The following is a 25,483-nucleotide window of genomic DNA, read 5'->3' on the forward strand; positions in this document are numbered from 1 at the left end:
AGTCCCCTGCCCAGAAGCAAAGAAAAAATTCCACACCTTTTAAAATAGGAACATTCCAATGTGTTATCTATTCAAAGAGATTGATAAGCTTAACGTCTTCAAATAGAATAAAGTGACAAATCTTTCCCCTTTTCAAATAAATGAACGGAAGGGCAGTGCCTAAGGGTAGGAGGAACACATCACCTCTCCCTGGAGGGAGGTTCCTTCTGGTCCTGGGGTGCAGTGGAGACGGCTGTCATCTCACGTGCTCTGCCCCTAGGGCCCGGTCCCTCCCCACACGGAGACTTGGTCTCCATTATGGTTTATGGTCCAGAGCCCCAGCATCCCTGCCGGCCCCCAAGCCCCTTGCGGCAGTGCCAAGCCTCATTCTTCACGGTCTGGTTCCCTAATACAGGATCTAACACCCGCACGTTTGTTGAACTGGACGCCAGAGCTCTCCAGCTCACACATCTGGCCAGTTTGGAAACGTGCACACCTGTGTACCAAGAGGTGCTGGCAGTTCCTTGCCGTTGCCCTGATCTCAATGATGGTCACTGCACTTCGGGATCAGGGAGAGCCGGCCAGCCGACAGCTGGGCCTGGTGCTGCTCCCCAACCCTGGCTGGGCCCCAGAAGGACCTGAGGCCCTTTGCGTAGGAGAGTCACTTTTCCTTTTATTTAAGTACACAAACAACATACCTCTTGGAAAAATCAGAACACTGCATATAAATTAAAACGACCTTGACCCCTCACCCGCAGTCCCACCTCCTCCCCTCCAAAGAGGTAATCACTCTGCACCCTGCCAGACATTTTCTTAAATTTTTCTTTTACACACACGTACTTGAGTCCATAGAAAATATACAGTGTCGTTTTGTGTGGTTTGATTTTATACAAATTGTGTCATGCTGCAACTTTTTCCACTCAGCAGTACGTTCTTGAGACTAAACCTTGTTGAAACATCTAGAGATCTCATTCCTTCCTTGTTATTGCCATGTGTTTTCACACCAAATAAACATACATTTTTTTTTTTTTTTTTTTTTTGTGGTACGCGGGCCTCTCACTGCTGTGGCCTCTCCCGTTGCGGAGCACAGGCTCCGGACGCGCAGGCTCAGCGGCCATGGCTCACGGGCCCAGCCGCTCCGCAGCATGTGGGATCTTCCCGGACCGGGGCACGAACCCGTGTCCCCTGCATCGGCAGGCGGACTCTCAACCACTGCGCCACCAGGGAAGTCCCAAACATACATTTTTTAAAAAAGCTTTCCCTTCTCACTGGACATGTGGGTCATTACAGACCCAAATCCCGCTGTCAACATCCTTGTTCCTGTCTCTCGGCCCATGCGTATGTCTTCCTGGGAACATACCAATTGCCGGGTCATAGTGTGAAACTTTCAGTTTTTATAAATAATGCTGAGTTGCCCTTCAAAATGGCTACATTAATTAATTCTACAAGCAGCGTTTGAGAATGTCAGTTTTTCTGTGGCCTCCCCAATACCTGATGTTATCAGACATTTTTATTTTTGCCAGTCCGGTGGGATCCTGTCCTCATTTGTCTCCTGATTTAGCACGAGGGGGAGGGCCTGTGTGTGTGTTCATTCTCTTGTCTGTGAATGGCCTGTGGAGTTCTCCATATTTTCTCCTTTATTCATCTTTTGCCTTTTAAAGGTATTTTGCAAATATTTCCCCTAGTCTGTTTATGAGCTCGTTTGTTATCCATGAGGTAAATTTTAATTTTGAGGTAGTCAGTTTATCAACCTTACACTTATTTATTCATATGTATGGATCCTCATTTCTTTTTTAGAGAAATCCTTCCCTAAGGTCATATGGATAGTCTGATAAATCTCTGTCAATGCCAAAACTAAAGCCCTCGGCCCCACCCCTTTTGAAGTGAAGTTGGTGGGGGAAGGACGCAGGAGACCCAGGTGGGCCGAGAGATTTGAGCAGCGCCAGCGTAGGGGTGGCCCGTCACCTGCACTGGCCTCCCCCGACCGCAGGCCAATCCTGAGAGGCTGCCACACACCCCGACATAGCCTCCCGCTTCTGAGTCCTCCCCACGAGCCTGCATCCCTCCCTCCCGGTACCTGGGTACCCTGCACGCCTCCCCCCGGCTCAGGGTGAAATCCACAGGCGCCTGCTGGCAGGCAGCAGGTGAAGAACTTGGACCGTGGGCAGAGCTGGGCCCCGTTCCGCAGCTCTCTCCCCTGGGTCCTCCTCCGACGGGAATGCTCACAGCCAGCATGTGGAGCAGCCGAGGGGAGAGCCGAGGCGGTGAAGGCGTTTCCTGAGATGCCGCCCCCGGGGCCCGCAGATGTCACCCCAGCCAGACTCCCTTGATCTCTCTGCAGGATGCCCATATGCCCTTCTGTTTAGTCCACGGAAGCTGCTTCATTTCTCCTTAACTGCCCCCACAGCTTCTGAAAAGCCAGGGGCTCCCTCCCTCTCAGAGCCATCCTGTCTCACTGGTGACGGTTGCCTCTTAGTTTTCTTATGAAATCTCTCACGGGGCTTTGATGTCTCAATTGCATTTCTGAAAGTTGTTCCACTTTGGGGTTTTGTCCTTCCTTTTTTGTTCTTTGCGGCAGAGGTGGTAGGTCTTTTTTTCCCCCTGAAGCCCCTAAGGCCCCCGGGCTTTGTAAGGGGGGTGCCTGCCGACAGACCCCACTGACACCAACGCCCTGGCTGTGCCCGCTTTCCCGGCTCTCACCCGCGTATGAACCTCTTCTGTGAATATGGAGAAAGAAGAGCCAGGTTGTCCTGTTGAGGGGGGAAGGGAAGGGGGAGAGAAAGAGAAAGGAAAAAAGGAAAGAAAAGGCATCCTTTATGAGTTTAGTTTTCTTTTTAAAAAGTAAAAGATTCTAATAGGGGAACATCTGTTTTAAGTATTGAGTAAAGAAAATAAACTCTACCTACCACAAAGAAAATGTTTGTAAGAAAGAGTGTGAGGGCTTCCATTTCTGATAATACTGAAGACTAGAGTCTTCCACGTGGAACTAGAAATTCTGGATACAGTCATTTTTAGAACTCTTCTTAAATACTTGGCTGGACCCTTGGGAAAGGGAGGAAGTTTCTTGCCCTCAATAAGAGAATGTGAAATCCAGACAGTTGAGCCTATCTGGTGCTGGTGTTTGCCATGGGGTATCTGGCTGTGCCGGGTGGTCATATACTGGGGAGGAAAGACAGAAACACAAGGTCTTTCTAAGCTGAGAGGATAGACCGGAAGGCATCTCATGAAGCCAGGATCTCAGACGGATTATGCTCTCAGAGGGTTAAACTGAGGTAGTGTGGGAGGTGGGGAGAGGGGGAAGGAGGAGGGAGGGGAAAAGAAGATGGCAGAGGAGAAATGTACCTGTCATCCCTTAGATCTAAATGAAAAGTAAAAATGGAGGGGGGTGTGTGTGTGGCAAAACCTTGGCAAAATACATGAGCCCAAGGGTTTTTTGTTGTTGCTTGTTTATAAATTTATTTATTTTATTTATTTATCTTTGGCTGCGTTGGGCCTTCGTTTCCGCACGTGGGCTTTTTCTAGTTGCAGCGAGCCGTGGCTATTCTTCACTGCGGTGTGCGGGCTTCTCATTGCAATGGCTTCTCTTGTTACCGAGCACGGGGTCCAGGCGCGCAGGCTTCAGTAGTTGTGGCACGCGGGTTCAGTAGTTGTGGCTCGTGGGCTCCAGATCACAGGCTCAGTAGCTGTGGCGCACGGGCTCAGTTGTTCTGCGGCATGTGGGATCTTCCTGGACCAGGGCTCAAACCCGTGTCCCCTGCATTGGCAGGTGGATTCTTAACCACTGCGCCACCAGGGAAGCCCCTGAGCCCAACTTTATCACATGTACTTGGGGCCAGAATTGTTACTATCTGTGTTACCTTTCCCCGCAACCCGCCACCAATAAAATGAAGCCAAATATTAGGTCACAGAACGTATTGGGGTGATGAAAGTATTCTACAACTGGAGTGTCACAGTGCACAGCTATAAATTTACTAAAACTCAAACTGTACACTTAAAATGGGAGAATTTTATGGTATATAAATTATCCCTCAATAAAGCTGTTTACGAAAAAAAAAAAAACCCTGATTCTTCTAATCAGGACTGTCTTTTAATGTTTCAGTATATTTCTCTGTGCTTGTATTTCTTTGTAGGGATACTTTTTTTTTAAACATATCAACATCATAGTTATAAAGTTTTTATCACCTTATTCATTTAAAATTGTGATATCTTTTCCAATGTCATTGCAATTATTTGTAAATAATCGGCAGGCGGACTCCCAACCACTGCGCCACCAGGGAAGCCCTGTAAATAGGATTTTTTACTTGGGTCTGTAATACGTATTTCAGAAGTACATGTTGAATACTTTCTCATTTTAAAATAATTTCAAGCAATGCAGTGGTATAGAGGGCAAAAATTAAAGTTCTCCTGTTGATACCACACAGACACACACACACAGACAGACACACACACACACACACAGACACAAGAGGGCAAAAATTAAAGTTCTCCTGTTGATACCACACAGACACACACACACAGACAGACACACACAGACACACACAGACACACACACACACACACACACACACACACACACTCCCGCCCACCCCAGTTCTCACTTCCCTCCCCATAGGTAACCACAGTTCACAGTTTGGTTAAACATAATTTTTAAATGGGTATATAATTTTCCATACGATGGGAAAAAAATCATACTCAAGTGGTTCCCCTATTTGGGGGCATTTAGGTTGTTTCCTGGTTCAGCTGTTTCTTTTAAAACATGTTACAGAGGGTTTCACTGGAGGGAACTCAAAGCAGACTGTAGATTTAATGGCCCTGCATTACTCTGGTGATTTCAAAGCCATCAAGGACAGGCAGTAAATTAGACCTCAAATCTGGGAGTAACTTCCAACTAAGAGAAGGGACCAGGCATAAGCTGAGGACCCCCTGCTAAATGCTTTACCTACCTGTTCTCATTTTAAGGCATCAGACATCTCACGATAGGGGACATTATTCCCATTTTACAGATGGGAAACCGTGGTTTAGAGAGGCCAAGTGCCTTGCCCCAGGTCGCACATCATCTAGCATAGAGCTCGGCTCTAAGTCGTCAGACACCAAACTGAGGTCTTGGTGTTGCTGTAACCGAGCGAGGGGCTCTTCCTTTTCCGTCTTCACTTAATCTAGGTGAACACCATCACAGGTGCAAACCACCAACGCCTGCAGGGAAGCACTGAAATGTTACTGGGATTCCGGATTTGTTGGATATTTTTTTAGCTACAGGTGCAGTGCCTAATCCACAGCTAACATTGTTCTGATGCTTTATGTACTTTATCTGAGTTAGTCCTCACAAACAGTGCTTTGAGTGGGAGGGGGCATGATCCCCATTTTTCAGATGAGGAATCTGAAGCCTAGAGAGGTACAGTAAGTTGCCCAGCATGACTTGGAGGAGGGACTCAGACCCAGGTGTGTGTGACTTCCAGCCCAGGCTCCAGTGCCAAGCTGCATTGCCCAGCAGAACACAAGTCAGCTGGAGTGTGTCCATCAAGCTGGGCAGCGGACTGGGCCTCACTATGCTCTCTGTCCCCCTCTACCACAGACAACAGCGACCTGATCGCGTGCACGGTGATCACCAAGGATGGCAGCATGCTCCAGCGCTTCCTGGCTGTCGACATTTACCAGATGAGTTTGGTGGAGCCTGACGTGTCCAGGCTGGGCTGGGGAGTGGTCAAGTTCGCAGGCCTTCTGCAGGTACGATGGCCGAGAGCTCCGGAAGCTCTTCTCGGTTGGCTGTACAAACACCCACAAAAGTGTCATCTTTACAGTCAAGTTCTAATGACGTAAGGGCCACGTGAACAGATTATCATTGACAAAAGTTAGAATACCTCACAGATAAGAGCCAAGTCCCCTTTGATCAAAACCCAATTCTGACACCTCTCGTCTGTTATCAGATACGGTGCTTTGCCGAATACGTGTATGACTATAACTACATGTACTGTTTTTAAAAATTGTACAACATATAGTTGGAAGGGGGTGTGTGTGTATGTATTTTTTATACCGTCACATTGAATGTATTGTAAACTTTGCTTTTATCATTCAACAAATGTTTTGGAGAACTGACTGTGTTAGTCTCTGCAGGCTTACTGGTGGTTCTTTTAACTGCTGCCTGACCACACACCAAGGCAGAGTTAGCCAGCACCCTGTGGCTGCTTCCAGCTTTTTGCCTTTACAGACGGTGCTGCCGTGAACAGAATTGTCCTGACTTCCTTGTGCACTTGGGCCAACGTTTCCCTAGGGCAGATACCAAGAAGTTGGGCTGTGCCTATTTCCTCTCTAGAATGATTGCTGCCCCTGGTGATTTATGGATGTTCCTGTGTCTTCCACTCTCCAGCAGGCCTGGGCTCTAAACTGCCAAACGTCAGGCTGGAGCGTGGGTTTTCTTAATGTTTGTCTCAATGATGGGTGATTAATGCCAGCTAGTTGGTCGAATGAAGCGTGGAACCAGATGAGTTGAAAACAGCCTCCAGCTCACTCCCTTTCCCACCATCACCCCCGCCAGACCCCTGGGCCCTGACTTGCCCTGCGCTGAGTCCGCTTCCTTGATGGGCAGTCCTGCTGGCAAGCTTTGCTGGGGCGACCCACATCCACCTCTCCAGGGCAACCCACTCCCCAAGAGGACCACCCACGTGTTTGAGGATGCTGTTGCAACCATTTCCCAGCCTCCTCTTTTTCAAGATCTTTCCATTTAAAAAAGGTCTTTTACAGAAGGTGTGAGAAGCAGCTATCTGAAGAACCTCTCATTTAGAAAAAGACTTCCACGTACGAGACTGTCCATTAGGTGACTTAGTGCTTCTTACTTATCTAGGTTTATGATCAATTTCCCTTAGAATTTAGTGTCAGGAAAGTGTTTTTATCCCTCAAAGGATTAACACATGTCGTCCCTAAGACAATGAAAGCCACATAAACCTTTTCTTCTGGTTGTCTTCCAGTAGCTTCTATTCTTCAGGCCATTATTACGTGCCAGCCTCTCTCTCCGTCTTAAAAGCGTAATATCTCATCTAATCCCCACTGCAACATTTTGTGCCAGATTGAATGCCCGTGAACAGTATCTGCCTTGCTTCATGAGCCTTTTCAACATTTTCCCCACCTTTCTGACTTTCATGTCTGTCTCCTGTCTCCTGCTTTTATCTCGAACCTTACTTAGTGGGAAGCAAATTCTTCGCACAGAATCCAATCTGAGGTTTTAGATTGGTTTTGTCCTGAGGATACTTGCTGTATGTGAGTTCTCCTCTACCTTTCACGTGTAACTTTCTTCAAACATCTGCTAAGTGGTCCTCCCCTATTCCTTTCTCGGAGTTAGCTATTTCCTTTAGGGACCAGGAATTCGTCAGAGACATACAAATGGGAGCTAAGGATGCCCCCCCTTCTTAAGAGAAGCAAGGAAGGAATTGTTACGCTGGAGGAGATCACACCGGAAAGGACTAGGAACTTGGGTTTGTTATCTCTAGTTCTCCGAAGCAAGAATTGTTGGAGTTTGTTGGGCTCCCTGGGGCCCCATGAAGAGGCTGGTGTCCCGTATGTTTACTAGCTGCCTCAAGTCCTCGCAGGGACAGAACCGGCCACCACAGCCAGCATCAGCCACTTGAGCTCTCTGTGCTTCCCACCCCGTCGCTTCCTGCCAGTCCTGGCCTGGTTTGTGCCCATCCTTGACTCTCTCAGACTTGGGGGGCTGATGGTCTCCTCCAGAGCAAAAGCAAAGTTCAATCTGGTGGACCTCATTCTAGATGAGACGTGAATCCACAGCTTCCGAGCAGCTACCTTGCCCCTGAACCTAACAGATACCCTTTCTTTGGCCTCCTCCCCCCGCAGGATATGCAGGTGACTGGCGTGGAGGACGACAGCCGTGCCCTGAATATCACCATCCACAAGCCTGCATCCAGCCCCCATTCCAAGCCCTTCCCCATCCTGCAGGCCACCTTCGTCTTCTCGGACCACATCCGCTGCATCATCGCCAAGCAGCGCCTGGCCAAGGGCCGCATCCAGGCAAGACGCATGAAGATGCAGAGAATAGCTGGTGAGTACAGCCCCGGCGGGTGTCCTCTCGGCAGTGGGGCAGCAGCTGCTGTGGGCCATCAGCATGGCTCTCACGTTGACCTTGAGAACCCTTGTGACTCCTCTAGAAGAGGAAACGTACGGTTCAGGAATGAGTTGTGTTTTGGTGAGAGAATGGAGAACCCTGAGTGTTTGATTTCTACAAGGCTAGGGCTGCTTGGAAGAGGCAAGCCCTCCCTCCCAGGCCAGAGGCAGCCGTCAGTGTGGGACGACGGTTCTCCCTCCTGCACGCAGACGTTCTCTAGCGTATGTCTGCAAAGTGCTTCGACGTTCCTCTGCCACCTCTGACCCTTAAAACAGCCCTTGAGATGAGTAGGGCCTGTTCTGCCCATTTTACAGAAGAGTAAACTGAGGCTCAGTGACTTGCCCACAGCCACGCAGGCAGTTAGTTGGCAGAACCCAAACGCAGAACTTCCTACACTAAAGCCCATCCCTTCCTCCTCTCCGTTCCCAGCTCTCATGAGAGGCAGCCCTGCCTGGTGAGGGGCCCGTGACCCAGCACTGGATTCGGAAGTGTCGTTTCACATTGCACAGGGACTGTGGTGAATCTGTGAGGCGGCCCTACACCGCCCAGTGTCACGAAGGCCACAGCTTTCTTAGAAGTGAAGGTGCTGAAATGAGGGCATTCCCTTCATCAGGGTGGAAGGCACAGCGTCCTCCTCGGGGAAAAGGCGTTCTATCAACTCCTAAAATCACAAACAGCCTTTCACAAGAAACCAGTGCCTTTCAGCTCAAGCACCAATGGTCGTTCTGGTGTGGTCACTGGGAGGCTTTCCAGTCCACTGGGAGAGAAGGGGAGCATTCTCGAGGGGTCACCTAAAAAGAAACACTTGGAGGGCAGGGTTTCTGGATATCGCGAACTCAGTCATTTCCTGCACGTGCCCCGTTGATTTGCGCAGGCCTGCATCCCATATAGTCCTCATCTTATTTCTCACTTAGCTGAAACTTGGCCTCCAAAATCATTACAGAAGCATTTTGTAATGTGCAAAGTGACTTAAATCATTCAGTCCTTTCTCTTAAGATTTATTTCCAGAGGGTTGTTTTTTTGTTTTTTTTTTTTAATGTAAAGCAGTTTCTCACAGCTGGCATGAAGGCTAAATATTTCATTTGAAAATTGAGAATTATGCCGTAAAGTGGCTGTTAGAACTAACACCTTGGGTATTTCTCAAATTGATTTTTAAAAGCCCCTCCAAATTGCTGTATCGTGAGATTTCTGCATGGAAGAGAGGACAGCAACAGAGACACACACACTCATAAGTACACAGGCACACGTGCGTGTAAGTTCTCTCTCACACACTCTTCCCCACACGCATAGATTTGAACTTTCACAGCAGAATTGGCCCCGTTTGTTTTGGGGTCTGAAACTGTACCCAGGGCTAAGCCTTGGTAGGGTCTTTTGTGTATGGAAGCCAAGAATCCGAGGCGAAGATAGACCTGGCATTCATCTCCGAACCACTCTCTAGGCACTGCTTGTTTTATGAGCCTCAGGTGGGACCCTTGGTGTCACACTGGTCTCCCCCGCTTGAGGCTGCTGGCTGCCTGCTTGGTATTGTCCGAGGGATGTGCCTGGCAGGGCTGTGGCCACACCTGCTACAGCCATGCCACCCAAAGTCTCGTCACCTACACTCCCATCCCACGCACGTGCTGAGCTTGAACCACGGGTTTGTTTGAACGTAGCCCTCCTGGACCTCCCGATCCAGCCTACAACTGAAGTTCTGGGGTTTGGTCTCAGCTCGTCTTCCACCCAGCACCTGCCTTTCCGCTTCTACGACCAGTGCCGCCGGGGCAGCAGCGACCCCACGGTACAGCGCTCTGTGTTCGCGTCGGTGGACAAGGTGCCAGGTAAGCCGGCCCCCACCCTGTGCCACCTCCTGTCCCCTCCAGGGAGCGGGAGAGGGGTGGTTCCAGGACCTTCTCTGTCTTGAGCCTGTGTAGGCTTTCCTTCCCCTCTCAGAAACCCCATTTCTTAGAACTTATCAAAGTGCAGCACAAGATTAAACACAAGCCCCAGAAAGAAATCTTGGCTTTCTCTTTGGTGTTCTGCCGCCGGGGTTTGGTTTTCCAGAGATTTGTTTGAGGGTGTGGAAGAACTTCTCAGAATTAAACTAAAAATTTCTTGGAAATTTCTTGGAAATACTTTAGATTATTAGTAACAAGGTTGTGGGAGAGTCATTTCTTCCATGTAGGGTGACTAGAAAGAGCTAATGTGTGCAGTTCCTGTTTAAGCCCCTGAAGAAGTAAGACTTAAGAAGAAGGTCCTGCTGCCCCCGGGGCGGCTGCCACTCTCTTCTTTCCGGGAGCCTCTCTTCCCACTTTCCCCGAAGTGCATCTCTGACTTTCCTCCCTGCCTCTCCAAAAGAGAAGCATGAATAGAAAGTTCAAGGTCGCCTGGTGAAGCTGAAAGTACTGGTTCTCCAGAAGGGCTGGCAGGCTCCCCCTTCCTGTTCTGACACGTCTGCTTTAAGTAAATCCATATGCATCCCAACCCCTCGAAAGAGAACCTTGCTCTTGGTTACAAAACTTCAGAAAACTGGCCAAGCTGTCCCCTGAAACTTCACTTCTCCGCAGTTAGGACTTCGAACCTCAATTGCAAATGTGGCAAAATGTTTTCAAAAGCAGTTACCCATTTAAGAACAAAATCCAGTGAAAAGTACCTGACCCAAACCAGGATCCCTGTTTCCCCTCCACCCCATGATTCATTCTGATTTCATTCTTTGATTTGATTAATTCATTTCAGAAATATAGTGTATACTATAAGCACATGATTTCTTTAAACCCGAACAGGACATGATAAAATGAAAAATAAGACTACTTGGCCCTAGAAGTGACCATGGTTAACAGTTTCTTGCCTTTCCTTCCAGAAATGTTTTGCTTGTCTGTTTTTACACCCAGGGTTATACCATATGTGTGATTCTACATCTTGCTGTTTTCACTTATTGACAAGTCAGTGTTAGGTGTAAGCACATGTAAATTGACCTAACGCTCATTCACTGTTGTGTGGTATTTTATCATATGGATGGAACAAAAAAGTCTTTTATAACATTTTGTATTGATGGACATTTGAGTCGTTTCCAGTGTCTTGCTCTTCCATTGTCAAAGTGAACCTCCTCGGGGTATCTTTGTGTAAGTGTGCAAATCTCATGTGTCTATGGGATAAATTCCCAGCGGTGGATCTGCCGAGTCAAAGGGGAGGTTTTTTCATCTTAATATATGTACTCCCAACATGCACTCTGGAAAAAGTGCGCCAGTTCACGCTGCCACCCACTGCCTGCAACTGCTTTTCATTCTTAAATCCAGTCTTAGGCTACAAGACTGATTGTAGCCCTGCCTCTGTTTTCAGCCATGCAATATGAGATGATTCTGCCTGCTCGGGGGTCTGGAGGCATCTTTGTTAAAAATTCTCCAGGTTGCTTTCTGCCCTGTAGAGATGGTTGCTAAGTAAATATAAATGATGACCATGAGTCTAGGTTAACTAAATACACACTGGCCTGGTAAGAAATCATTTCTTTCTTCCTTTTTTTTTTTTTTTTTTAAACACACAGTTGTAATTTTATTATAACATTTGTATAAGCACCGCTTCCTAATTTTTTAAATTGAAATATAATTGACATTTAAGATTAAATTACTTAAGAAATCAGTTCTTTAGGGTCATCAGGGCTTCTCTGAGCTCAGGAACTAATGGGTTAAGGAGAAAAGCTTGGTCCTTATTTCCGCTCCCCCATCTTTGGAACAAGGCAAGTGTAAATTAATAAACAGAGCCGGATGTCACGTTCTTCGGCCTCTGCATAGCCACCCCTCTGTTTGCAGAAGGCTTTGCAATTACTTACTTCTCCCATCCCACCTGGGCTCCAGGAGAAGAGTGAGGTTATCCAGTGCTGGGGGTGTCGCCCTGCCGACAGTGGCCCGGGCCTGCTGCCTCACCGGTGTGGGTGGGGGGAGGGGGGGCACAGCTGGAATGCCCAGTGTCTTCTTGCTGGTCCCAGGGTCGGGATACGTGACGCTGGGCCAGTTGGGACTGTGGAAGTCAAAGGCGGCGCCTGAACGCAGCCATCCAGCCCCTGGAGGTGGGGACGTTCTCTCAGCTGTGCCCCTGAGGGCGGCTGGCCTTGGGTGAAGAGGCCTCGCTGCCCCTCTGTCCTCGCCTGGGCCAGAGATGTGACCTGAAGAGTGAGCCTTAGCATGACTCGAGAGAGGGAAGGGAATCCACCACCACCACCACCCGCTCCTCGTCAGCTGCTAGCTCAGATTTGGCCCCACAGATGCCCAGAATCTTGAGGTCATCCTTCGTTTTCCCTTTGCTCTCCCACACCCACAGGGCTGCTTTGCCTCCAGAACACACCCCACCGTCTTCCCCCGCCACCGGCATCTCTTCCTAGATCGTGGCAGGCGGCATCAGCGGCATTCCCTGGCTTCCAGCCTCATTCCCTCCCTTCCATGCGGCCACAGGCATCTTTCTAGAACATGTTAGATCACATCATGCCCCTGCCTGTAGCCCTCCAGTAAGCTTCCCGTCGCGCCCGAAACAAAATCCAGATCTCTTGCTCTGACCTTGTGTGATCGTTGTGGGATGGGCCCCAGCCGGCCTCTCAGACGCAGCCCCCCACCTTCATGCTGTCCCCTGCCAGTGCTTCTCAAGGTTTTGGCCTCAGCATTCCTTCTTCTTCTTTTTTTTTTTTTTTTTTTTGGCCGCACGGCATGTGGGATCTTAATTCCCCCACCAGGGATCGAACCCACGCCCCCTGCAATGGAAGCTCGGAGTCCTAACCACTGGACTGCCAGGGAAGTCCCAGGACCCTTCATACTCTTTGAAAGGTATTGAGGAATTCACAGAGCTTCAGTTTGTATGGATTATGTTTATTGATATTTCAGGTATTAGAAATTAAAACTGAGAAATACTTTAAATATTTACTTATTCGTTTAAAAAATAATAATAACCCATCCTATGTAAACATAAATAACATAGTTCTTTATGAACAATAACTGTTTTCCAAAACAAAAAAATTTAATATTTTATATTTTTGCAAGTCTCTTTAATATCTGGCTTAATAGAAGACAGCTGAATTCTCTTATCTGCTTCTGCTTTCAACCTGTTGTGAGAGCGTGGGCTCTGGAAAACTCCTCTGTGTACTCCTGGGAGAATGAGTGTAAAAGGAAAATGCCGACATTATTTTTATGAAAGTTCTGACCCTGGGACGCCCCCCAGCGTTCCCCAGACCATGCTTTGAGAACCACTACCCTAACTCACTGTGCTCTCTCCTGCCCCAGGGCCTTTGCGTTGAATGTTCTTCCCTAGATCTGTGTGTGGCTACTTCCTGCCAATCACTCAGGCTTCAGTCTGCATGCCACCTGCTCAGAGAGGCCTTTCCTGATCCCCACCCCCACCCCCACCCCGCATCACATTAGCCTGGTTTATGTGCTCCGTGGCCCTGGGGCTCCATACCTGGCTGACGTATTTGTGTACCTTCCTCCCCCATGGAGAGGGTCACTTCCACGGGGACCTGGAGTGTCCCCTTCACCGCTGTACCGCAGCGCCTAGCGCAGTACCTTCATTCAATCTTCACTGAGTAAGGAGTGAGGCTTTGTTCTTATTCTCTGCACAGCCTCAGAGCAGATCCCGCCAGATGCCTTCTCCCTGTGCAGACACCAGGGAGACAAGCAATTCCCGCAGGGGCCCCAGACGTTGGGTGGTTTAGGCTGCAGCACTTTGACAAGGGAACATGAGGGAACGGCGGCCCCCAGATCTTCAGCAGCATTCCTTGGCTTAACTCCTGTCACCAAAGTGAGATGTGTGTCCCGGGCACCTGGGTGATAAGACTTGGGTTGGTTGCACGTCAGTTTCACTGCGCTCACCTTACTCAGAGTTTGCTAGAGGGGTCATTGGAAGCCTGGCCCAGGTTGACCTCCGATGCTGTGGCACCCATAGCCGCCATCCGGGTATTGCTCTGTGTCCCTTGCCATAGGCCACACTGTTGCAACATCCCAGGCCGGGTGGGATCCTTGCTCCTGCCTGGGAACAGTTCACAGGGGAAGAAACAGTGCTGGCCACCTGCCTCCGGGAGACTGCGGGAAGAGGCAGCTCTACTGTGACACATCTTCCAATTTTATCTGCAGGTCCAGGTAATTGTCACAGAGCCGTTTGTCTCCCCCTTTCCAAGCTATACATGTACATGATTATATTTGATGAAAATATACCTTTCATTTCCTTGAAAGAGATATTAAAGTAGAATATAAATCAGGACTAATAGGCGACTAGTCACTTTGGTATATTTTTCTTCTTCCATTTGGCTTGGAAAGAAACCACAAATTCTGTTTATTGGCCGGCTTTATGTTTATGGCTCTCGCCCCCATAGAATGTTCAGCTCCACGAGGGCAGAGGCCGGTGTGCGCATGGCCGGGGAGGGAGGGGTCAGCAGTGACCGGCGTGTCTGGCGGGCAGGCGCAGCCGGGTCTAGAGTCTGGCTTTGAGGTGCGGTGCTCCATGGTTGGTGCCCTCGAGGATCCGTTCCACTGACCCACGGTGACAGCTGATTGCCAGAATCTGCCAAGGCAGGACGGGGTGTTGAAAACTAGCCCACAGTGCAGTCTTCCCATGAACACCCGTGGACCAGCAGACCCCAGAGCAGAGGCTGTTCCCGGAAGTAACCCTGGGCATCAGGGGGCAATGGGCTCCAGTCCACAGGCCGGGGCTCTGGCCTCCCTGACCCCTTCTGGGCTCCTTCTGGCCCAGAGGCTGCTCACAGGCATTCACCTGGCGGGGGGAGGGCTGGTGACAGAACACCACCGTCCCTCTGGCTCGGGTCCTACCCAGGCCCTTCCTAATTCTTTCCCAAACAGAAGGGCTCTAGGAACCCAGCGTGTTACGGGGATTGGAGTGGGACAGCCAAGCAGGTTGATACCCACTGGCCCTTACTGACGGGGGCTCAGCGACATGTTTAAAAAAGTGACCCTTCCCCAGCTGAGGACAATCAGCTGCCCCCCACCAGCCTTTTAGCTCCAGGGAAGGGACGGTCTGCCTCTTTCACTGCCCTCTACCCTGTTCAAGATAGTCCTGTTGCAGTCTGGCCCCTGCCCCCTTTCCACAATCACCTCCTCTCTCTTCTCTGCCCTGGGCTCTCTTTGCAGATAATAAAACAACCCAGCATTTCAGCCCCATTGGCTTTCTGTCTGCACCTCGCGAGGGCCAGGCGCGTCCTATTCAGGACCTCTGTCCTCATGCTGCCCTCTGGCTGGAGCCTGAAACCCTCTGTGAGGCTGGTGCCTTCTCAGCGTTCAGGGCTCTGCTCACATTCCTCTTCGGAGGCCTCCCCAGGGGCCCCACCCACCCCAGTCCCCCTCTGTGCAGCAGCTGGGTTTTAGTTTTTCAGTTGAGGTGGAATTCATACAGCGTGAAACTAACCATTTGACAGTATACAACTCAGTGGCATTTAGTACCTTAACAGTCTTGTGCCACCATCCCCTCTACTAGTTCCAAAACATTTTCCTCAGCCCCAATTAACCCTGTACCCACTAAGCCGTCACTCCCCATCCCCTCTCCCCGCAGGCTTCTGGCACTCACTCATCCACTCTGTCTCTGGATTTATCTCTTCTGGATATTTCATACAAACCCTACAATGTGTGACCTTTTGTTTCTGGCTTCTTTAACTTAGCATGATGTTTTGGACGTTCATCCACATTGTGACATATGTCAGAGCTTCATCCCTTTTCATGGCCGAATAACAGCCCATTGTGTGGATAGACTTCCTTTGATTTATCCATTCTTGCACCTGTTGGTGGCCATGGGGGTTGTCTCCACCTTTTAGCCAATGTGAATAGTGCTGCTATGAGTGTGTGTGTATGAGTTTTTGTTGGAACACCAGTGTTCAGCCTTTTGGGCCACCTACCTAGGAGTGGAATTGCTGGGTCGAATAGGAATTTAACTTTTTGAGGAGCTGCTTTCCCCCAGTCTTCAGAGCCCTCACCTTTCACTGAAGTTGCCCACTTGTCTTCTCATCTGCATCACTGCCCTGCGCTAGGATAGAAGGTTCTGGGGCCCTGTTCGTCCTGCCCTCGATGGCTGATAGTTCATGAGCGAGCAGGTGCTCAGTGACTGTCGAAGGCGGGTGGGGACGTGGATTGGTAGCTGGAGGCTCGGACGGGTGAATTGTTCCCAGCAGACTGTGACTTGCCTCGCTCGCACCTGGTTCTGGCTCCGGCCCCAGTCGGTAGGGGCTCGGGGTGCCAGTGGGAGAGTCAGCTTCCCTCACTTCTTATCCCACTGGATTCAGGGCGCCATCTGTCTCTGGGCAAACATCGGAATCACTGAGCACGAGGGCGAGTGCTGTGCTTTCCATAGGTGTGATCTTGTCAAAGGTAAACAAAGCGGCCTTATCAGTCACTGACCCAGAACACTAAATAGTTCTGTGGAAAGGCAGTACGGTTCCAGAGCCAGCCTTTGGCAGCTGAGTAACTGAGGAAGAATGCAAGATTACAGTGCGCGGGGAGCCAGCCCAGCTGACCACAAATCCTCGACTGACATCCGGAAAAAAAAGAAAAAGAAAGGGAGAAAAAAAATCAATGTTTAATTCATAGACCTCAGTTCTGACTTCTCCCCTGGGGAGAACATACTAGGTGCTCATGTCATCTCATGGCAGTGTTCTCCAGAAACTAATTTTTTAGGCCTGTTATTTTTCTTGTTTCTGATTATAAAACTGGAGGCAGCTCTCTCCTACCAGCTCACCCAAGGGGAAGAAATACCCTTTCTGGAGTCACATGAAAAGGAGAGCCCTCCCCCCCACCTCCCTCCAGTCTCCCTAGTCCCATGTTAACCCCTCCCAGCCACCAGCTCCCTGGTCAGAGCCTCTGGCCACTGGGTTGGTGAGTTACAGAAACTTGAATCTGACTCCAAGGCCTTTGTTTATTTTATTTAAAGCAAAATATATAGAGCTGCTAAGCACTTTTTGCAGGGTTCTCATTTGATCTGCCTCAGAAGGAAGTTTTTACCATTTTCCTCTTCTACATACGAGGAAGCCACCCACCCAAGGTCACGCACACCTGATACCCGTGCGCAGCAAGGCTTTGAACGCAGGCCTGCCCAGGTCACACCCTGAGCCCCCACTGCCACCACCGCGAGTCCCTTTCATTCCTGACTCAGTTTTGATGCTCCCGAAGTGACTTCTCCCAACCTGAGGCCTCAGTGGTATCGGGCAAAATCACATTGCTGGCTCCAACCCTCAGCACGTTTCGGACAGAAAAGTCATCTATTTCTGGAAGTGTGGGGTACAGTTTGACTGGAAGAATTAACTGTGCCAGGCACTTTGCATACATTAATTCTATCCTCCGCACAGCTCTGGAAGCGAGTATCACTTGCTCTGCTATACAGATAGGAAACTGAGGCTCAGACCAAGCCCACAGAGCTCCCACGGGTGGCCGAGATCCCTACTTCCACTTCCTGCCTCTGAAGACCATTTGCTTCAAGGCTGGCTTGGTGATGGCTGAGCAGCTCCACCTGACGGCTCTGCCACGTTAGAGGTTGGTAGGACAGAACCTCAGGAGAGAGGGGACTCTTGGGTGGCCCTGGCCCAGGCAGAGCGCTCCCCATCCCTGCCTTCTGTGTGACACACCTGCTCCCGAGTCCTCCCGCTCCAAGCCCGCCTTCACTGGATCAGGGACAAACCTGCAAAGCTGTGATGCAGAAAGACACCCTTCTCCCAGAGCCGCCGCTTGCAAACCAGGCTAGGGGTCAGGGTCACTCAAAGGCCATCCTCGTACAAATTTGTTCCTGGTCTTTCACGAACAAAAAGCAGAAACGAGATTTCAGAATCCTGCCTGAGCAAAATTGGCAGGATTTGTGCTTCTTTCAAAGCTGTCTGGCAACTGTGTCTAAGAGATCAGTCTTCAAGTGGCTGAGCTGAGTCCATGGGGTTCCTGCTTGCCAGACTGCTTCTCGGTGTCCCAAGGGCAGCTGTGAAGAGAGAGCCTGAGGATACTGTCAGGCTGGGAGCACACAGGCCTCGGAAGGAACCACGTTCCCAAACCAGGGCCCACAGTGTTTCCCCCTGGAACTTGCACCCCACCAAATACACTTTCCCAGTAGACACACCAGCACTTGTCTGAGGAGCCCTCTTGTGAAATGAGCACTCAGTAGGCAGAGCCAGCCATCGTGCTCCAGACAGGCTTTTCTGGGGGCGCGGAGGCTGGGAGGAGAAAAGAGTTCCGAAGAATTGAGTGTTGCTTCACTTGTCAAGGTCATTACCCACCCCAGACGCTGAAGCAGCTGAGTGCCCTGGAGCCTTGCGGCGATGATAGTGCGTCAGGGAGTGGGTTGCCGGCAGAGAAAAGCTTGGGAGCCCAGGCAGTGGAGTGTGCGAAGAGACCAAAACCCCAGCTTCATGCTGCCATTTGACCTTGGCTACACCTTGGATTGTTCTGTGGGCTCGGGCAGGCCCACACGGGGCAGCCTTGCTGGCAGCACAGGACAGGCAGGCGTGTTCCAGAGCAAGCGGCACAGCTACTCGTGTGCATGCCTGTCCCTGTCCCCAGAACGCAGCTCCTGTCACTTCTCGACTCCGGACTTCTTAGTATAAGTGAAGTACGTTTAGTGCAGAACAATTGGGAAGATGGAAAAGTACCAAGAAAAGATAGAAAGGATAGACTGTCCGGTGTCCTGCCCCATTGTTCTTTCTGTTCATGCTTTGTGGGGTTTCTTTTCCCAGCAGCAGTGCTTGCCCAGGTGAGAGTCAGCGAAGGAGGTGGCTTAGCACAGCCCTGGAGCAGACAGTCAGATTCAAGTCCTGGCTCCACCTCATCCTCGTTACGTGGCCTTGGGCCAGTTAGTCACCCCTCTGGGCCTGTTTATTCATATAAAAAATGGGAGTGATACATAACAGTGTGAATGTACTTAACACAACTGAACTGTGCACTAAATAATAATTAAGGTGGTACATTTTATGTTATATGTATTTTACCACAATTAAAAGGGAAAAAAAAGTGAGGATGGAAATGTCACCTACCTCATTAAGCTCCCATGAGCATAAAATGAGTTAATTCACATAAGTGCCTGGAACGATTGCCTCCCCATGTGCAGCATGCAGTAAAGGTTATCTCAGTATTTTTTATGGTCATTGTTATTAGTCAAGGCTGACCCTTGGGACCCCAAATGATAAGTTCCCTTTCTACACGTTAAATCAGTTTGCACAAAGTTAATAATCCAGGGGCCCCTCCTGCTTTAAATAACAACAACAACAAAAAAACCAAAAACCCCGCAGTTGTGCAGATTTGCTCATTTCAGAAAGGCTTTTATCAGGTGCTGATAAAACACCAGGGCAGAATTTCCTTTCCCCTGCAGAAGGGCCATGAGAATTCTGGTCACATGTTTTGCCTGAGGTCCCACAGCTCTAGAGGCAGAGCCAGGACCAGAGACAAACAGAGACATGTCCCCTGCAGCCCTGGCCCCAGCACATACCCGTGCACCCCTGACACTGGCTGCCATCATTGACTCCATGCCTGCCTGAGCCGGGCAGTTCCCACTGAGCCTCCCAACAGCCCTGGGGGGCTGGCGCCTTTCCTCGGTGTGCTGACCAGGAAACCGGAGCTCGGAGAAGGGGAGCACCTGGCCCGTCGGCTTCCCACTCCACGAACCCCTGTGTCTTCAGTCCTGAAGATTATCCAGTGGCAGAACACCTGAGGATCAGGTGTGCTTCAGGAACCCTGGGAACTATCGCTGTCTCCCATTCCAGAAGCACAGAAACCAGCAGAGAACGTGACCGTATTCTGTGGGTGCGAGTCTCCGTGTCTAAAGGGGAAGTCCATGAAGTTATTTGAAGAAACTTTCCAAGCCTTTTCCTATTGATGTTTCTTTTTCGCTGCCGAGTCATTTGTTTTATTAACTGCAAGTTATCATTAGCAGACAAGTGATTACAAATGCTAAGGATCAAAGGCTCGTTTGTGGGATAAAACTCAGAAACTGAAAAAATTCTAGCCCTTAATTTTATCTCTGAATTGGAAAAAGACCACTTTGATTTGATTTGATTTGATTTTTTTTTTTTGCCTTAAAATATCTCCTGACTAGCTCAAGGAACCCCAGGGTTGCCCCTGGAACAGGGTTTGAGAACCACTTTACCACTTCCCAAGAATCAGTCATAGCGCCCACCTTGAGATCTAAGAGAATGAGATGCCAAGTAAGCGGCATTGCTTAGTGTGCAGACGGCTGGAAGGAGAGTTGTTAATTCACTCACGAGGACCTGCAAAGCAGGAGAAGAACCAAGACAGAAGGCGGGGACGGGACACAATAATAGCACTCACAGGTTCACAGAGGCCTAAGTCATTGGGTCTTCCACATGTCCTCTCCTCTGTGCCCTAGACGGCCCCCTCAAAGCATGGCAGCTCCTAGGGGCCAGGGTAGGAGACCACCATGAGAGAAGGAATTGGGGGCGGGGGGCAGGTGAGGGAAGAACTGGCTTTTTTTTTTTTTTTTTTTTTTTTCCTGTGGTACGCGGGCCTCTCACTGCTGTGGCCTCTCCCATTGCGGAGCACAGGCTCCGGACGCGCAGGCCCAGCGGCCATGGCCCATGGGCCCAGCCGCTCCGCGGCATGCGGGATCCTCCCGGACCGGGGCTCGAACCCGCGTCCCCTGCATTGGCAGGCGGACTCCCAACCACTGCGCCACCAGGGAAGCCCGCATTTTTTTTTTTTTTTAAGGACTTTAAAAATTCCAAGGAAGTTACATGATGCATACACTAACTAGGGTCGGGAAAGGGAGGATCTTTCTGAGGTCTCTCGTGAAGTAAATAAATGCTGTGCAGAGCTACATATAAAGAGGACCAGATCAGGGAGAAGGACTTATAAACAGGTCGTGCAGAACAGAGAGGCGGGCATGGTGGGGATAACACGTGCAGAGGCTTGAGGGAGCAGGTAACATTTGATGTCACAGCCGTGAGATGTGATTAGACACAGCCTGGAAAGCTAGGCAGGGTCAGATGATGAAGGGCTTCCGGGCCTGCTGAAGGGTTGTACTTTTACCCTGGAAGCAATAGGGAAGGGACTAAGGAAGAGGAGTGATGAGTCGGGAGGCTTGGGTTTTGACTGACTGGAGTTGGAAGGGCAGGGGAGACGGGGGTGCCAGAAAGGAGTGAAGCACACTCAGGCCCTCCCTTGGCGCTCACCACCGGTGCAGTTTGAGGCTGTGCCCATCTTATGGATGAGAAAATGTCTCCGCAGAGGTACCCTCTTCCTCAGCTTGGTATATATCCTTCGATACCTTTTCAGGGCATTTACATACTATACTTGTACTATAGTATTATATTGTCTTTTTTTTTTTTTTAACCTAAATGAATGCTATTTTCACTCAACAGTATGTCTTGCATTTGTTTTATGGGCTCAGCGGCCATGGGTCACGGGCCCAGCTGCTCCGCGGCACGTGGGACCCTCCCAGACCGGGGCACAAACCCACGTCCCCTGCATCGGCAGGCGGACTCTCAACCACTGCGCCACCAGGGAAACCCCCCTCATTCATTTTTGACTGCTGCAGAGCAGTCTGTCATGTGGGCAAACTGTTGTTTATTTAGCCAATCTCCCATTGATGGATGTTTAGGTTGTGGCCAATTTTTTGTCTTTAACAAATAGGAGCGCCTCCCTGGCCCCTTGCACAAGGATTTCCCTGGGGTAAGAAACATGAAGCGAGTCCAGAAATATCTAGACCATGGAACTAACAGAATTTGGTGACCAGTGAGGTGGGTGGGTGGAGGGCCACAGGGCTAGTTTCAGGCAAAATATGAAGGAGCCTCAGTTTCTCTCGGAATGTTGTCTGTGTATTTAACAAGGGCATTTTGATGATCCCAACTTCTGACCCAGGAAAATCCTCATTACTTGTGGATGTTTTTCTATCTAGGAGGCCTTCAGGAGCTGTGATGATTGGAAAAGTTCCCAGGGGCTGGCAGGGGTCTCCAAGGGCCGGTGCACCCATGGCTTGTTGTCACAGACAGAGTGTGGTGGCAGGACGGAGCCACCAGTGGGGTCTGCCCCTACCTCCTGGCACCCCTGCTGAGGGTCCGGCTCTCTGGGATACTTTTCTGTCTGTAGCCAGCATCCCATGACTGAAATACAGCTTCCTTCATTTGTGGATGTCCAGCCATGGCATTTTGTATAAGTGTGCTTTTCTCCAAAAATAAACACACAGAGTTGTTGTTTTTTTTAACATCTCAAATCCCCAAAGGGCCAGAAGTCAATATTATCCCAGCATAACGGGAATGGCTGTTTTGTGACATCTTTCACACTTAAGCAGCCTGCTTCCTTTAAGCCCCAGAGTAATCACAAAAACATTCCAAAGCCCATCAAATTGGGGCTGATGAATTGTTTTACTCTGTCCCCGTCTCTGCCTGCTGTGAGCTCAAGTCCTTGAAAGCTGCATCCTTACAACATGATTTGAGAGTAGACACTTTAACTGTGTGAAATACTAAGTTCAGACTGTGCTTTGCAGTGACTCCCCCCAAAATATTTGTGAGTTGATAAAAATTCAGGTGCGTGGTGTATGTGGTACGTACTTCTAGCGTCACAGGTTTTTTTTAAGGCCCCAGGATAAAAGTCCCTTTTATTGAATGCCAGCTATGTGCTAGGCACTAGGCCAGTTGCTTTACAGAAAATCAGGAGGTAAATATGTGAAAACTGTGTTGTGACTAATCCCACTTTTGCAGATGGGCAAGCAAAAGTCAAAAGCTGAGTCACTTGCCCCATGTCCCAGGGAGACTGAGCCTGGTTTCAGACTCTTGCTCTTTCTAATGCTTCTACCTGCTTCCTGAGAAAGAGATTATCTCCTGCTCAGTGTTCTTTCCTTTCCTGCTAAGTTGACTTGAAGCCTCCGTGGTGCTTCTGGGGTAAAGCTGCCCTTTGTTGTGGCTTTCTGAGCGTGTTGACTTCATCAGCTACAGTTGGGCCTCAGATGCTGGGTCCCATGCACCCTCCAGCTTCTTGAATCGAGCAGGTCCCTGTCAATGTGATGGAATGAGCCTCCCCTAAACCTCCCCCCGCCCCCCCACTCTTAGTAAACTGGAGAATGTTCTGAAATAGTTGACATTCATAAAATCTTGGGTGTTTTGGAAAAACGCTTTGTGTGTGTGTGCCAGATTTCCTGCCCGATGCCCAAGGGAGATGTCCACCTGCTCAGAGCAGCATCCTAGCGCGCTGTAATAGTGCCCGGGCCTGGGGGAGGCTGCGGCCCGCTCATCTTCCCCTCTCTGATCTCTTCACTCCACCCTGAGCAGAGAGCAAATGCAGAAACCACCCTGTACTGACTCCTGGCCCCACTGGGTCAGCAGAGGGACCCTCCATGCCAGCTGGGACACCCACAGGAAGCTGCTGGCCTCAAGCCACTTAAAGGATACCAGCATTTGGGCACCAGTGTGTGCCACCATGCTGTTCAAACCTGCCACGTCCCTGCCAGGGAGCCCTTGCCACAAGGAAGTCAGGGGCACACGTCCTGGAGTCGGCCCATCTGGGTTTAACTCGGTACCAGCCCATCAACAGCTGTGTGATGTCAGGAAGTTCCATAAGGCCCCTGAGCCTCAGTCTCCTTTTCTGTCAAATGGGGCTGATGATAGGACCTGCCTAACTGGGGCAGCTCAGCCCTGTGGGTGCCTCACGCTGTCCCAGTGTCTCAACAGCTGCTTGTTGAGGGGCCAGGGGGGAGCCAGAGGGCTCGAGCAGCCCACTCCCCCTCCCCTCGCAGGGCAGCTGGCCCAGCTCCTCCAGGCTGCTCCACAGGGAGCTTGCATGTAATCTCCCCAGTGCCCTCAGGCTCTGCCAGGCAAGGGCACCTCTGGGCAGCTGCCCCAATAGAGCCACCAAAGAAGGAGCCCCCGTAGGCGGCGTGGACTCTTCCAGGACCTCCTGTGGCCGACGGCCACGTGGGGAGGCACACATAGAAATGGGGTGACCGTTGTGCTAGAGATCATGGGGGCAGTCACCACAGGGGTGTTGCCTACAGGACCCATGCACTGGAACACAGGAAGTAAGGTGCGGGGGTAGGGGAGCAGGTGGCCGAGGCGGGAGGGGGCCAGCCTGGGGAGGGCGTGTGGATTTCATACTGAGCGCTCCGGGGAGGGCTGCGCCCGATTCGTGTCTTTGTGCGCTTGTGTGGTAGCTGGGTGGGGAGTGGATTGGAGACAGAGGTGCGGGGGCCGTTGGGGTCCACCCAGGAGCTGGGAGCCAGGCAGACGGGGGTACACCCTTAGCTAGCATGGTCGGTGATGGGTTTGGGTACAGCTTGCCAGGTTGTGACAGATCTGCTCCTGAGGATGGTGTTCTCCCCGCACGTCATGTAGCACCTCAGGGTTGGCAGAGCATTTCCCGCTCGTGATCTCAGTAACACCATGAGGAGGGGGAGATGGAGAAACTGAGGTTGGAGAGGCGAGGTGACCAGCCAGCTCACACCTCCAAGAAGCAGTAATGTGCTTGGACCTCTGCCCCTCTGAGCCGTTCTGAGGTTGAAATGTCTCAGCGGCTCGGGCAGCACCGAAGAGGGTTTCCTGAGGCTCACCACGTTGCTAGCCTCAGGCTAGGTGTCTCCATACTCAGGGGTCACAGCAGCCCGCGGGGGAAGGCCCTGTACCACCCCCACCTAACAGGTGAGGCAGCTGAGGCCCAGAGGTTGTCACACGGTGACTACGTGGTGTTGTCGGTCACTCCGAGGCCATCTCACCCCACAGTCTGCTCAGTCCAGTGTCCAGGGATCTTGCTCAGGGCTTGGGGACCTGAAGAAATTCTTGGCCTCACCCTGGAGGAGTCACAGTTGGAAGCTGAGACACCATGATCTCAACTCACACGTGGTGTCCCCTCACACATGGTTCCTGAGCTCCAGTTTTCACTACTGGGCCAAGAAGGGTTTTCTGAGCACACCTGTCAGAGCTTGCTGATAAATCAGGCCTGAGATGCCTGTGTTTGGCCGGCAGCACTAAGTGGTTGTCTAGGTCTCCTCAAGCCACTTGACAGTTGCCCAATAGGTGTGATGTATCAACAGCTTTTTCTCCTACTTTTTGTAGCCCGGGCTGGCTCTCAGCCAGAACTCTTTAAAAAGACTATAATCAGGTGCTGACCTGCAGTGGAAAATGCTGGTGCACCAGCCAAGCACAGAAGCCTCTGCAGTAGAAATTTAAGGTCTGCTGGTCAAGGATACATCTAGAAACCTTCTGGAAAGTTCTGGGGCTGGCAGAATATAGTCAAGCCCTGCAGCGATGTGAGTCTGGGGACTTCTTTAGCTCTTTGCCTTTGTGAAGCCACAAAGATGGGTGGGTTCTGGGGAAAGCAGTGGAGTTCACCTTTTCATTCATTCCTTTGTTCTACAAACATTTATCAAGCATCCACTGTGTGCCAGGCACTTGGGTTTCAGGTGACAGCCATGAGCAAACAAGACATGTATGGCCCTGCCACATGGAGCGTGCAATCTTATAAG

At 50.4% G+C, this 25,483-nt stretch overlaps 1 protein-coding gene across 1 annotated transcript in view; it reads left to right on the forward strand.

The window, feature by feature from the left end:
- LOC114487544 (protein CLEC16A-like) overlaps positions 1-25,483 on the forward strand; it is a 104,662-nt gene that overhangs the window by 43,639 nt on the left and 35,540 nt on the right. Inside the window, exons 2-4 of the mRNA XM_055089740.1 lie at positions 5,552-5,703; positions 7,822-8,026; positions 9,742-9,906. Of these exons, the coding sequence (XP_054945715.1) occupies positions 5,552-5,703; positions 7,822-8,026; positions 9,742-9,906 (522 nt within the window). The remainder of the gene's footprint in view (positions 1-5,551; positions 5,704-7,821; positions 8,027-9,741; positions 9,907-25,483) is intronic.

This window comes from Physeter macrocephalus, chromosome 14 (assembly GCF_002837175.3).
Source record: "Physeter macrocephalus isolate SW-GA chromosome 14, ASM283717v5, whole genome shotgun sequence".
Classification (NCBI taxonomy): Eukaryota; Metazoa; Chordata; class Mammalia; order Artiodactyla; family Physeteridae; genus Physeter; species Physeter macrocephalus.